Raw genomic sequence first — 14,272 nt, 5'->3', positions numbered from 1 at the left:
TCCTGTGTCTTAGAGAGTCTGTTTACATCCCTTTCAAGTATGGAAAGAGGTGTGAAGGCACATGGAGAAATTTGTGAGCTTTACTGAGTGGTAGAGGTGATGGGGGAGCCGCAAGTGTTGACCGTCTGGGGAGGGGGCCCGGGTAGCTGGACGTTCCATTGTTTTCTGAAAGCACCAGGTGTGAATACATTGGATAGGTGTGAATAGTAGCTGAATTAGAGGGCTTCTGTAAATGGAACTGAATACAAATGGCAAACAAAACACCCACATGCTGCAGGTATACAGAGAACCATGCCATGAGATACATGTAAACACATAGTTGAAAGAAGTAAAGACTGCACCAAAGAGAAACTCACAAAATTATTGTAAAGAAAAAAACATTCAAATATCAAGTATAAGTTTTTCATTCCGAGCAAACAAACAGTTTTGAATGATAATGAAATCTAAAAGCAGCTTCAGAGCTGGGCTTGGCATTCTGAAGCAAGCTCATCATATCCAGGATAGTTTTTCACTGTGGACAATGTCACTGTGTCCGCTGTGTTGGATACATTCAGATTTCATGTCTAATGTCGGTGCTTGTGATTACAGACGGTATTACATCTCTACCGATGAGAACTACCATTGACAATCAGCGGGAAGTATTAAGAGCATCGAAGTGCATCAGCAGAGTGTGTTCGTGTAACAGAATGTCGATTTTAGTTAACTAAAGGTAAAATAAGGTTCATTGAAGAGAGTTCATGGGTTTATTTAGGAAGTAAACATACGCAACACCAAGTGTCAGTGTTTTCACGTCTAAGCGTTTACGTGACTATGCGACTCAGTGGCTCACACAATAAGCTCAGTGATTCGAGTTAGCAGCTAACGAGGAAATGGTTGGCTGACCCTAGCTTAAAATCTGTTGGGCCGCACACGAGACCTGACAAGCAGTCCAAGAAGCTCTGAAGCATTGAACGCCAAGGTGACAAAGATTTATAAAAGTCAGTGTTCAAACGGGTACCGTCCACCTTCAGAATTCCCACAGTTTGTTCATGCAAGATGTTATTGAAGGCCCACTTTTAAGCAGCGCTAGTCTTGTGGTACGTGTGGAGCAGAGTGGCGCAGCGGAAGCGTGCTGGGCCCATAACCCAGAGGTCGATGGATCGAAACCATCCTCTGCTAGGCTCGTCTGTTTTCAGGACGTACTAAACAACTGTGCTCCGAAAGGCTTGCTTACAAGTCTGGGATAGGTTTCCAGGAAGAAGCCATTCACCTTCCTAAAATTGGACAAAACAGACTAAACCCAGAAGTTGCCTCACTAAGAAGCAAATCCTAGTGAATATAACCTGTTCGCCACATCTTCTTCAAAGCCCATTCACTTTGTTACCTCAACAGCGTGACATCACCTGTTTGCAACACAAGAACAACAATGGAGGCAACGGTGTACCTGCTGCTAAAGTGACGGTAAACGGTTGGACCACTGTGTTGCTTTGGGTGTACCCAAATGGCTGGCTGTGTTTGCCGGGAGACCAGTGACCAGGTACTGCCGCCTAACTGAAAACCAAACGTAGCCAGAAAGGATTAAGATTTGTCATTCTAGCCTTTCTATAGCAGTGATAACAAGTAGCCCCCTGCAACAATTTTGATGTCTTGTGTGGAAAGAAGATGGATTGGCTTTGCAGAGATTTTCAGAAGTTTTGGGCAGAGGGGCAGGTTTGTGGGACCTTGTGGGGCAATGGTAGCGCATCTGACTCCAGATCAGAAGGTTGCGTGTTCAAATCACGTCAAGGTCAGCCGAGAGTGAGAGGACTGCAGCCTGTGATTCCCTTCCAATAGGAGGTTTTTAGTTGCTTGTGGCATACTCGTCCGTCTGTCCAGAAATTCAGGTCCATGACTCATGACGTGTCTCCAGTGAGTTGTTGATGGTGTCAGTGAACACTGTAGACAACTGATCAGCACAGTGCCTCAGGGTGGATGGAGGCACCGAATTTGGCCCAGCTGCTTTGCGTGGGTCCTGTGTCTTAGAGAGTCTGTTTACATCCCTTTCAAGTATGGAAAGAGGTGTGAAGGCACATGGAGAAATTTGTGAGCTTTACTGAGTGGTAGAGGTGATGGGGGAGCCGCAAGTGTTGACCGTCTGGGGAGGGGGCCCGGGTAGCTGGACGTTCCATTGTTTTCTGAAAGCACCAGGTGTGAATACATTGGATAGGTGTGAATAGCAGCTGAATTAGAGGGCTTCTGTAAATGGAACTGAATAAAAATGGCAAACAAAACACTCGCATGCTGCAGGTATACAGAGAACCATGCCATGAGATACATGTAAACACATAGTTGAAAGAAGTAAAGACTGCACCAAAGAGAAACTCACAAAATTATTGTAAAGAAAAAAACATTCAAATATCAAGTATAAGTTTTTCATTCCGAGCAAACAAACAGTTTTGAATGATAATGAAATCTAAAAGCAGCTTCAGAGCTGGGCTTGGCATTCTGAAGCAAGCTCATCATATCCAGGATAGTTTTTCACTGTGGACAATGTCACTGTGTCCGCTGTGTTGGATACATTCAGATTTCGTGTCTAATGTCGGTGCTTGTGATTACAGACGGTATTACATCTCTACCGATAAGAACTACCATTGACAATCAGCGGGAAGTATTAAGAGCATCGAAGTGCATCAGCAGAGTGTGTTCGTGTAAAAGAACGGCGATTTTTGTTAACTAAAGGTAAAATAAGGTTCATTGAAGAGAGTTCATGGGTTTATTTAGGAAGTAAACATACGCAACACCAAGTGTCAGTGTTTTCACGTCTAAGCGTTTACGTGACTATGCGACTCAGTGGCTCACACAATAAGCCCAGTGATTCGAGTTAGCAGCTAACGAGGAAATGGTTGGCTGACCCTAGCTTAAAATCTGTTGGGCCGCACACGAGACCTGACAAGCAGTCCAAGAAGCTCTGAAGCATTGAACGCTGAGTTGACAAAGATTTATAAAAGTCAGTGTTCAAACGGGTACCGTCCACCTTCAGAATTCCCACAGTTTGTTCATGCAAGATGTTATTGAAGGCCCACTTTTAAGCAGCGCTAGTCTTGTGGTACGTGTGGAGCAGAGTGGCGCAGCGGAAGCGTGCTGGGCCCATAACCCAGAGGTCGATGGATCGAAACCATCCTCTGCTAGGCTCGTCTGTTTTCAGGACGTACTAAACAACTGTGCTCCGAAAGGCTTGCTTACAAGTCTGGGATAGGTTTCCAGGAAGAAGCCATTCACCTTCCTAAAATTGGACAAAACAGACTAAACCCAGAAGTTGCCTCACTAAGAAGCAAATCCTAGTGAATATAACCTGTTCGCCACATCTTCTTCAAAGCCCATTCACTTTGTTACCTCAACAGCGTGACATCACCTGTTTGCAACACAAGAACAACAATGGAGGCAACGGTGTACCTGCTGCTAAAGTGACGGTAAACGGTTGGACCACTGTGTTGCTTTGGGTGTACCCAAATGGCTGGCTGTGTTTGCCGGGAGACCAGTGACCAGGTACTGCCGCCTAACTGAAAACCAAACGTAGCCAGAAAGGATTAAGATTTGTCATTCTAGCCTTTCTATAGCAGTGATAACAAGTAGCCCCCTGCAACAATTTTGATGTCTTGTGTGGAAAGAAGATGGATTGGCTTTGCAGAGATTTTCAGAAGTTTTGGGCAGAGGGGCAGGTTTGTGGGACCTTGTGGGGCAATGGTAGCGCATCTGACTCCAGATCAGAAGCTTGCGTGTTCAAATCACATCAAGGTCAACCAAGAGTGACAGGACTGCAGCCTGTTTGAATTAATATGTGACTCAAAGTCTGTGCACATGCCACTGATCGACATCTCCCACCGTTTTTGTTTATAAAGCCTGGAGAGAAGAAGAGGGACTCTCCTTGGAGACAAGCACATTTTGTACATGAATGATTAGTATGTAAGTACAGTGGTGTGAACCGGTGATTGGAGAACTGTCAATCACTCAATGCTCCTGGGCACCGTTGCAACTTTTGTATATGAGCCCCTCCGACTAATTGCAACCTTATCTTAGCAGAAAAAGAAGCACCCGTAACGCATTTTCGCTGTGAGCAGGGTTTGAATCTGCGCGGGGAACACCCCATTGGATTTCAAATCCAACGCCTTAACCTCTCGGCCATCACAGCTCCTCCTCTTCACCTGCACCTTTTGGCCTGTGGTGAGAGATGCCTGCTCCCTGCTCCAACAGCGCTGGTTCTTTTGGAGATCATCACATGCCAGAACACTCCCTACTCAGAAGTCACTTCTCTGGTAAATACCATTAACAGTCGTTGAAGAGACCATTGTGTGTGAAGTGTAAGGTCGTTTAGTCAGGTAAGATTTCATTCAAGGCTGACAGCACTGGTCTCCTACCCCCATGAATAGCATTTTGGTGCAGACGGCACAAGGAGCCTCTCCAGAGCAGCTTGTGTTTGAGACAGGAGATCATCACGTACAAAAGCACTCCCTTCTGAGCAATCACTTTTTAGGTGTGTGTGAGAGGAAGGTCTTTTATTTTTAGACACTGTCCAAGGACTTTGTCTTTCTCTGACAAGCATCAGTAACAAATATGCATTGTTAAGAATTTGTCTAGCTGGCTTGCAAAGCTCATCAGAGCGTGAGCACTGAATGACAGACACTATATTAGGCCTTTGATTGACTACTGCAAGCGCACTTCAAACCTCGATTTGTATTCTTTTCTCAAAGAGGAGAACCTTTCAAGTATAAAGAGAGATTCTACGTGTGCATGTTGACATGCATGGTCTGAAATGACATGCGTCTTTGGCACAACCTCTTTGCATTCACAAGTTGAACAACCTCCAGTTGCAGAAAAATTGCTTGTGTGGAAAGATGGTCTGGCTTCTCAGAGATTTTCAGAAGTTTTGAGCAGAGGGGCAGGTTTGTGGGACCTTGTGGCGCAATGGTAGCGCATCTGACTCCAGATCAGAAGGTTGCGTGTTCAAATCACGTCAAGGTCAGCCGAGAGTGAGGGGACTGCAGCCTGTGATTCCCTTCCAATAGGAGGTTTTTAGTTGCTTGTGGCATACTCGTCCGTCTGTCCAGAAATTCAGGTCCATGACTCATGACGTGTCTCCAGTGAGTTGTTGATGGTGTCAGTGAACACTGTAGACAACTGATCAGCACAGTGCCTCAGGGTGGATGGAGGCACCGAATTTGGCCCAGCTGCTTTGCATGGGTCCTGTGTCTTAGAGAGTCTGTTTACATCCCTTTCAAGAATGGAAAGAGGTGTGAAGGCACATGGAGAAATTTGTGAGCTTTACTGAGTGGTAGAGGTGATGGGGGAGCCGCAAGTGTTGACCGTCTGGGGAGGGGGCCCGGGTAGCTGGACGTTCCATTGTTTTCTGAAAGCACCAGGTGTGAATACATTGGATAGGTGTGAATAGTAGCTGAATTAGAGGGCTTCTGTAAATGGAACTGAATACAAATGGCAAACAAAACACCCACATGCTTTAGGTATACAGAGAGCAATGCCATGAGATACATGTAAACACATAGTTGAAAGAAGTAAAGACTGCACCAAAGAGAAACTCACAAAATTATTGTAAAGAAAAAAACATTCAAATATCAAGTATAAGTTTTTCATTCCGAGCAAACAAACAGTTTTGAATGATAATGAAATCTAAAAGCAGCTTCAGAGCTGGGCTTGGCATTCTGAAGCAAGCTCATCATATCCAGGATAGTTTTTCACTGTGGACAATGTCACTGTGTCCGCTGTGTTGGATACATTCAGATTTCATGTCTAATGTCGGTGCTTGTGATTACAGACGGTATTACATCTCTACCGATGAGAAGTACCATTGACAATCAGCGGGAAGTATTAAGAGCATCGAAGTGCATCAGCAGAGTGTGTTCGTGTAACAGAACGTCGATTTTAGTTAACTAAAGGTAAAATAAGGTTCATTGAAGAGAGTTCATGGGTTTATTTAGGAAGTAAACATACGCAACACCAAGTGTCAGTGTTTTCACGTCTAAGCGTTTACGTGACTATGCGACTCAGTGGCTCACACAATAAGCTCAGTGATTCGAGTTAGCAGCTAACGAGGAAATGGTTGGCTGACCCTAGCTTAAAATCTGTTGGGCCGCACACGAGACCTGACAAGCAGTCCAAAAAGCTCTGAAGCATTGAACACCGAGGTGACAAAGATTTATAAAAGTCAGTGTTCAAACGGGTACCGTCCACCTTCAGAATTCCCACAGTTTGTTCATGCAAGATGTTATTGAAGGCCCACTTTTAAGCAGCGCTAGTCTTGTGGTACGTGTGGAGCAGAGTGGCGCAGCGGAAGCGTGCTGGGCCCATAACCCAGAGGTCGATGGATCGAAACCATCCTCTGCTAGGCTCGTCTGTTTTCAGGACGTACTAAACAACTGTGCTCCGAAAGGCTTGCTTACAAGTCTGGGATAGGTTTCCAGGAAGAAGCCATTCACCTTCCTAAAATTGGACAAAACAGACTAAACCCATAAGTTGCCTCACTAAGAAGCAAATCCTAGTTAATATAACCTGTTTGCCACATCTTCTTCAAAGCCCATTCACTTTGTTACCTCAACAGCGTGACATCACCTGTTTGCAACACAAGAACAACAATGGAGGCAACGGTGTACCTGCTGCTAAAGTGACGGTAAACGGTTGGACCACTGTGTTGCTTTGGGTGTACCCAAATGGCTGGCTGTGTTTGCCGGGAGACCAGTGACCAGGTACTGCCGCCTAACTGAAAACCAAACGTAGCCAGAAAGGATTAAGATTTGTCATTCTAGCCTTTCTATAGCAGTGATAACAAGTAGCCCCCTGCAACAATTTTGATGTCTTGTGTGGAAAGAAGATGGATTGGCTTTGCAGAGATTTTCAGAAGTTTTGGGCAGAGGGGCAGGTTTGTGGGACCTTCTGGGGCAATGGTAACGCATCTGACTCCAGATCAGAAGCTTGCATGTTCAAATCACATCAAGGTCAACCAAGAGTGACAGGACTGCAGCCTGTTTGAATTAATATGTGACTCAAAGTCTGTGCACATGCCACTGATCGACATCTCCCACCGTTTTTGTTTATAAAGCCTGGAGAGAAGAAGAGGGACTCTCCTTGGAGACAAGCACATTTTGTACATGAATGATTAGTATGTAAGTACAGTGGTGTGAACCGGTGATTGGAGAACTGTCAATCACTCAATGCTCCTGGGCACCGTTGCAACTTTTGTATATGAGCCCCTCCGACTAATTGCAACCTTATCTTAGCAGAAAAAGAAGCACCCATACTCCAACAGCGCTGGTTCTTTTGGAGATCATCACATGCCAGAACACTCCCTAGTCAGAAGTCACTTCTCTGGTAAATACCATTAACAGTCGTTGAAGAGACCATTGTGTGTGAAGTGTAAGGTGGTTTAGTCAGGTAAGATTTCATTCAAGGCTGACAGCACTGGTCTCCTACCCCCATGAATAGCATTTTGGTGCAGACGGCACAAGGAGCCTCTCCAGAGCAGCTTGTGTTTGAGACAGGAGATCATCACGTACAAAAGCACTCCCTTCTGAGCAATCACTTTTTAGGTGTGTGTGAGAGGAAGGTCTTTTATTTTTAGACACTGTCCAAGGACTTTGTCTTTCTCTGACAAGCATCAGTAACAAATATGCATTGTTAAGAATTTGTCTAGCTGGCTTGCAAAGCTCATCAGAGCGTGAGCACTGGATGACAGACACTATATTAGGCCTTTGATTGACTACTGCAAGCGCACTTCAAACCTCGATTTGTATTCTTTTCTCAAAGAGGAGAACCTTTCAAGTATAAAGAGAGATTCTACGTGTGCATGTTGACATGCATGGTCTGAAATGACATGCGTCTTTGGCACAACCTCTTTGCATTCACAAGTTGAACAACCTCCAGTTGCAGAAAAATTGCTTGTGTGGAAAGATGGTCTGGCTTCTCAGAGATTTTCAGAAGTTTTGAGCAGAGGGGCAGGTTTGTGGGACCTTGTGGCGCAATGGTAGCGCATCTGACTCCAGATCAGAAGGTTGCGTGTTCAAATCACGTCAAGGTCAGCCGAGAGTGAGAGGACTGCAGCCTGTGATTCCCTTCCAATAGGAGGTTTTTAGTTGCTTGTGGCATACTCGTCCGTCTGTCCAGAAATTCAGGTCCATGACTCATGACGTGTCTCCAGTGAGTTGTTGATGGTGTCAGTGAACACTGTAGACAACTGATCAGCACAGTGCCTCAGGGTGGATGGAGGCACCGAATTTGGCCCAGCTGCTTTGCATGGGTCCTGTGTCTTAGAGAGTCTGTTTACATCCCTTTCAAGTATGGAAAGAGGTGTGAAGGCACATGGAGAAATTTGTGAGCTTTACTGAGTGGTAGAGGTGATGGGGGAGCCGCAAGTGTTGACCGTCTGGGGAGGGGGCCCGGGTAGCTGGACGTTCCATTGTTTTCTGAAAGCACCAGGTGTGAATACATTGGATAGGTGTTGTTATGGTTCAAAAATATTGGAGATGGACACCAGAGGAAAAACCCACAATAACAACACTGGTCCGGTCGGGTTGAGTCAAACGATGATTTAATGATCACACACGTGGGAGATGGACACTGTATGCAGACAGTCTCAGATCTCATCTCAAAAAACACATCACCATAGTTTTATGAAATCAGGGTATTAGAACGCCCCCTCATGCGTAGTGACAGGTGTAATACAATCAATGTTGACAATTTTATTTAACACAAAGAATAACATCGTCTCCTTCCCGAGGGCAGATGCTAACTGCCCCCCTCTCCTGGAACCGTCTGTACCCTGCTAAGACACAACATGGCAGCTACAAGGACTCTTTCATTTATTAAGACCATCAGTGTGTATTGCTCTAAATCAAGTATATAATATTAAATGAATATTGCTGGATCAGCTACTTCTACTTAAAACATATTAAAACATGACTAAGCACAAAATCACCAAGAATAACATCTTATAAGTGCTGTGTAAGCGCGTGCGGCCTTCCAAGCTCAAAGCCTTTGCCCTCCATAGATCAGCCAGACTCGCGCTGGCTGTAGCTTTTAACCTTTAATTACCTTGAGCACAACTCTAGAATGAGCAACAAACTGCAATGTGTATGGAATGATCATGGTTACATCTGCAATGGAAAATCATGTTATTATTCTGGTACCTGTAAAAAAGATCAAACTAAAGTTATCACCATCACTGTAATGCAAAGAATAATGTAAGATCAAAAACTTCAATTCATGCTTAATGCAAAGCTGGTTATATACTTCTAATGAACTAATAATGCCATATTAAAATATTAAATGATAATGAGAAAAACATCCCCTCCTTATTCTACAATTCCCTCTGTTGACCTCTGGAGAATCCAGAGGTCACAAACAGTTGTGTCCCTCCTTGGCCTACACATTCAGTTCCACATGCATCATTGGCATCATGGACATTGGAGTAATGACTCCAGGGTCCACTGCCCTCACAGACATACTTTTGAACATTCTTCTGGCACAAGGGATGAGACAACAACAAATAACCATAATACCCACCACAACAGACAAAGAAAACATGACCGAAGCGATGACCCCCTTCCACCGTCCGAACACTGAGGTCAGCCAGCCTTCTAACGGATTACCAACACCGGAGTGATCATGCATAGTTTCAGAAAGGCTCTTTAGGCCCTCCAGAGCCTTGGTTACCGACCCATCTGGAGCAGTATTGTTTGGAATAAAGGTGCAACACTGGTCGGCAAACATAGCACACACGCCCCCCTTTTCCGCTAACAACATGTCAAGGGCCATTCTATTCTGCACTCCCATTAACGAGGTCGGACCCACCTGCTCCGCTAACCCCTCCAATCCGTCTCTGGTCAGGTTAGAGAGCCTCAGTACATTGTAATGAACATAATTAATCCTATCTACATTCTTGTTTGGAGTCACTGGAAAGAAAGCAGAAATTATTGGAATATTTTCAAACCCGGCTGCTATTTGGTCAACAAGTTTAAATTCATTTGGAACCCCCCTGGGCACTCCAATGGAGTCGATCCAGGTGGGGGAATTCATTCTAGGGTCATAAACATTTGTGTCTTGTATTCCTCTCTTTCTCAAAATGTGTCTTTTGCGCCTGGCTGCCAAAGTGCGCGTATTGTGTGAGGGAATTGACTTTACCTTATTTCCGATTAGCATAAGTGGCGCTCCTAGTCTCACCATCGCGCACGTCCTCACGCTCCCAAGAGGAACACGTACCAGTAGAGTCCTGTGCCCGCAATAGAAATACAGCCCGCTCCTAGCCCAAGTCCCAATTAGGGTGGCTGCATCACTCACATTGTTGGTGGTCCTCCCAATCTGGGTGACCGAACACCAACTGGGGTCAATTTCCCCCAACCGATATTTAACTTTATCTGTGGTAAACTTAAAGCACGTATAATTATCTTTCCGGGGCATAAACGGCCCTACTTGCGTGAGCTTGCCAATAGGGGGAAATAGACTGGACAACACAGTGCAGTTCCCCGTATTCACAGCTCCTCTAGTTATTTGCAACATACAATTATAGCCCCACTGATCCTCTGGATACAGAGGTGCAGGCTCTATAAATAAACGCGGCCTTGCCGAAGCGCAGGCTACACAATTAGCCACTTTTTGTTCTCTAGCATTTTGGGCTATCCAGTCCAGCCAGATGTTGCTGTCACTGAACCCGGTAGCGCGTTCAATCAAATCCTGAGGTTTCAGGGTGGTGTAGTCCACCGACACTACTCGCCTCTCCCTTGGTTCGTGCTCCTCTGGTGTAGCTTCCGATGACCCGCTCCCCTCATGCCCTGTAAAAGATGCAACAGAGCTGGTGGGAGTAGAAATCACACGAGTTGTTATGTCTTCTCTACCTGACGGTACGCGATTAGTTTTTTCTAGGAAATTAACTTTAATTAACCCTTTTGGATCAACCCCCGCTATTTCCACCCCCAGAACCAAATACATAGATTGTTTGCGATGCCAATTCCCCAATGATAAAGTTAACGCGTTTCCAGAGGGGCTAAAATCCCTCTGTAGTTTAAGCCCGTTTTCTGATCCTGATTCTAACGGTTCCCAATTTTGCCCAGTGTAACCCCTTACCTGGTCCCAATTACGGCACCAGCTGTCATACGGACGATTTCCCCTCTCGCAGTGCGTACTCACTGAATAATCCCAACAGACCCACACATTGTATCCCCTCCAAGCACTGCCGACGTCCCTGCAATTAACAACATCACACAGATCAAACGTAAAGGAAGTTGTGGAGCCAATAACATAATCTAATTCTAAACCACCATATGTGCTGAGACACTCATCCTTTTTACCAGAGACCTCGCGCTTCACTCTTGCCCGCAACCTTAAATCACTATGGACCACGCGTGATGTACTTGGTGTATCAAACAACGCCGGACTGGCATGGCCTCCGTGCTCAGACTGGTTTCCCGGGTCGGTCTGCAACAATCAAATCAAAAAACAAATAGCCATGATTAGCAACATAGTTAACATCAAACTCATAATAATTTTGAACATTGTGATGGCTTTTGAAACTCTTCTTTCATCACCAGTGTCTAATTGTTGTGATGGCATGGTGGTATGTGAATGTTATGGTGTAGTAAAAAGTTCAAAGCCCTTTGTCAGAGCCTCTCTCCTGTTTTAGGTGTTCAGTGTGGTACCGCTCCTTTTCGTTGGCGCGGCGATCTCCTCCTTGGCTGCTCTTCTTTCTTCGACCTTCCGGGTAGACCACCGGTCGGTCCGTTGCACAGGTGTGAGGGATTATTCTGCCGCTCAATTTCACCTGCGTCGGGTTGAGATTGATCCTTCCCCACCAAGCCCTCGTGCGCAGCCGCGCACTGCGTCCAGTGATACCAGGTGTCGCCTTTCCCCTTCAGTTGGACCGCTGTCGCCGTCCGAGCCGATACCTCATATGGACCAGTCCAGCGGGGCTCCTTCCACTTTCGTTTGATGACTCTCAGCCACACTGTTTTCGCGTCCGGGACCTCTCCTTCTCCTGTGGGCCCTTTACAAGCCGCCTGTTTCGTGAAACTGGACACTAGCGCCTTTAGCTCGTTCCAGTAGTCTGCGTGGGACCGGTTCCCCTTTTTGTCCCGTTCAACTGAGCCCACCGTCCAAGGTGCCGGAAACTGTCTCCCGGTTTGCAGCTCGTATGGTGTAAAACCTGTGGATTGATTAACAGAACATCTTATGGTCATCAACGCAACCGGCAGGGCTGCGACCCAATTTAGCCCTGTTTGCGCGCAGATTTTTGCCAATTTGTTTTTCAAATTTAGGTTCATTCTTTCTACTTTCCCCTGAGACTGAGGATGATAGACCGTTCCAAATTTATGCTGGACGCCCAACATTTTTTCTACTTTTTCCAAATCTTGATTTTTAAAATGGGTTCCATTATCTGATCTAATTCTTTTCGGGAACCCATGACGGGGAATGTAATGATTGATTAAACACTTAATGACAGTCTTAGCATCCTCCTTTTTTGTAGCCCAGGCCTCTGGCCAGCCGGTCAAAGCGTCAACACACACTAACAAATATCTTACACCGCCCGGCCCAGAATCAATCATATCAGTGAAATCAATAACAATCTCCTCTCCCGGCCTCTCAGGGGGCCGAAACTTACCCACTTCCGGTTTTACTGCTGGCTTAGGATTGTGTGCCCCACAGATTAAGCACATCCTGGCCTTCTCCCTTATCATTCCTCGCAGCTCAGGATGCCACCAATGACACAAATTTCTTTCCATCTGGGCTCTCCCCACGTGGGCAAGTCCGTGGGCTTCATCCACCTTCTGTTCTGCCATTTTGGCTGTCAGCACGGGGCGCCCGTCTGGCCCCCTCCACAAATGTCCATCCTGCCAGGCTCCTTTGTTTTTCCACACCCCCTTTTCCTCTGGGGATGCCTCCTCCTGGGCCCGTTTAACTTCCTCAATCAAGTCAACAGATCTCTCCTCTTCTGGGGTTACCTGTATCATTTGTCTCTGTCCTTTGTAGCCTGCGGCCTCCTTTGCGGCTTCGTCTGCTCTCTGGTTTCCTTTTTCCACCATGCTGGTTCCTTGGGAGTGAGCTTTGCATTTTATAATGCTCACCTCCTCTGGGTCAGCCAAGGCCTTTTCCAGTTCCTCCATTTCATGTTTGTGGGAAATAGGTGCATTGGTTGCTGTTCTGAATCCTGCTCTTTTCCACTGAGGCAGCTCCACATGCGCTGCTCCAAACGCATATGCCGAATCGGTGTAGATGTTCACTCTCCTGTTCTTGGCTAGTCTCAAAGCTCGAGCTAAGGCTATCACTTCAGCTCTCTGGGCCGACTGCTTTCCCTCAATCCTTCCTGACTCTCTGACCTGATAATCTCCTTCTACTCTGCAGACCACCGCATACCCTGCTTTCAGTCCTCCTTCGTCTCGGTGGCAACATCCATCGGTGAACCAGTCCTCAGCTCCCGGTATGGGTTCGGCCTTCAGGTCCTCTCTAATCTTTTCCTCGATCTGTGCTCTTTTGGCGCAGTCATGTGGTTCCCCTACACCCATTAAATCTGCCATGTTAATTCCTTCATGTGTGAATGTCAAATTTGGGGCCTCTAAGACTTTACTCAGTCTCTGTTGTGCCCGTGGTGACATACAAAATGCTTGTGAATTCACGTATGCCACTATGCTATGTGTAGTGAGTATTTTTAGTGGGTGTTCTCTCACTACATGTGCTGTTTTTTGGATAATTCTAGCGACCCCTGCTGCATGTTGTGTGCATGTAGGATGCTTTGCTTCTGTTGGATGTAGTTTTACACTAACATACATGAGCACTTCTCTACCCCCCCCTTTTTTCTGAAACAACACTCCATTTACAATTGAGTTTGTTTCAGAAACATCCAAATAGAATGGCTCATCATAATTGGGTGTGGCTAAATCTGAGGCCCTTGACAAATCCTGTTTTACCCTAATAAATGCGGCTTCAGCTTCAGGCGTCCAAGGCAACTCAGCCTTAAAGTTTCGAACACCAACTTGCTTCATTAGGCCCCTTAAAGGGGCAGTTTTGCCTGCATAATCCGGAATGAACTGCCTGCTGTAACCTGTTAAACCAAGAAAAGAAAGCATTTCTCTCACAGTTCGCGGTTTTGGGTGTGTCAAAATTTGGTCTCTGTGTGTGTTCATCAAACCCACTGATTTGTGTGCGATTACCCGGCCCAAAAAGGTCACTTCAGGGCGAACTAACTGCAGCTTGTCTTTACTTACTTTAAAGCCACATTCCGCCAACCTATTCAACACAACGAACGATGCCGCTGTACAATCCG

At 45.9% G+C, this 14,272-nt stretch overlaps 1 protein-coding gene and 7 non-coding genes across 8 annotated transcripts; 6 read left to right on the top strand and 2 right to left on the bottom strand.

Moving 5' to 3' along the window:
• Nucleotides 1-1,086: 1,086 nt before the first annotated feature.
• trnam-cau (transfer RNA methionine (anticodon CAU)) lies at nucleotides 1,087-1,158 on the top strand. Its single transcript has one exon. It is a non-coding gene; the product is annotated as a tRNA-Met (tRNA).
• Nucleotides 1,159-1,697: 539 nt separating this feature from the next.
• On the top strand, nucleotides 1,698-1,769 carry trnaw-cca (transfer RNA tryptophan (anticodon CCA)). Its single transcript has one exon. It is a non-coding gene; the product is annotated as a tRNA-Trp (tRNA).
• Nucleotides 1,770-3,074: 1,305 nt separating this feature from the next.
• trnam-cau (transfer RNA methionine (anticodon CAU)) lies at nucleotides 3,075-3,146 on the top strand. The gene has a single exon. It is a non-coding gene; the product is annotated as a tRNA-Met (tRNA).
• A 918-nt stretch (nucleotides 3,147-4,064) lies between these two features.
• trnas-uga (transfer RNA serine (anticodon UGA)) lies at nucleotides 4,065-4,147 on the bottom strand. The gene has a single exon. It is a non-coding gene; the product is annotated as a tRNA-Ser (tRNA).
• A 759-nt stretch (nucleotides 4,148-4,906) lies between these two features.
• trnaw-cca (transfer RNA tryptophan (anticodon CCA)) lies at nucleotides 4,907-4,978 on the top strand. The gene has a single exon. It is a non-coding gene; the product is annotated as a tRNA-Trp (tRNA).
• Nucleotides 4,979-6,283: 1,305 nt separating this feature from the next.
• Nucleotides 6,284-6,355, top strand: trnam-cau (transfer RNA methionine (anticodon CAU)). The gene has a single exon. It is a non-coding gene; the product is annotated as a tRNA-Met (tRNA).
• Nucleotides 6,356-7,970: 1,615 nt separating this feature from the next.
• Nucleotides 7,971-8,042, top strand: trnaw-cca (transfer RNA tryptophan (anticodon CCA)). The gene has a single exon. It is a non-coding gene; the product is annotated as a tRNA-Trp (tRNA).
• A 3,600-nt stretch (nucleotides 8,043-11,642) lies between these two features.
• LOC146547030 (uncharacterized) lies at nucleotides 11,643-12,891 on the bottom strand. Its single transcript, XM_085266090.1, has 2 exons — nucleotides 12,614-12,891; nucleotides 11,643-12,157 (listed from the first exon to the last, which is right to left on the bottom strand). The coding sequence occupies exons 1-2, from the start codon at nucleotides 12,789-12,791 to the stop codon at nucleotides 11,643-11,645; spliced, it is 693 nt and encodes a 230-aa protein (XP_085122216.1). The 5' UTR covers nucleotides 12,792-12,891.
• Nucleotides 12,892-14,272: the final 1,381 nt, after the last annotated feature.

Source organism: Mchenga conophoros, linkage group LG23 (assembly GCF_057382185.1).
Source record: "Mchenga conophoros isolate Kocher_MC1m ecotype Shallow Benthic linkage group LG23, M_conophoros_male_GT1.1, whole genome shotgun sequence".
Lineage (NCBI taxonomy): Eukaryota > Metazoa > Chordata > Actinopteri > Cichliformes > Cichlidae > Mchenga > Mchenga conophoros.
The sequence above is the reverse complement of the archived record's forward strand: the minus strand, read 5'-3'. Positions and strand labels throughout refer to the sequence as shown.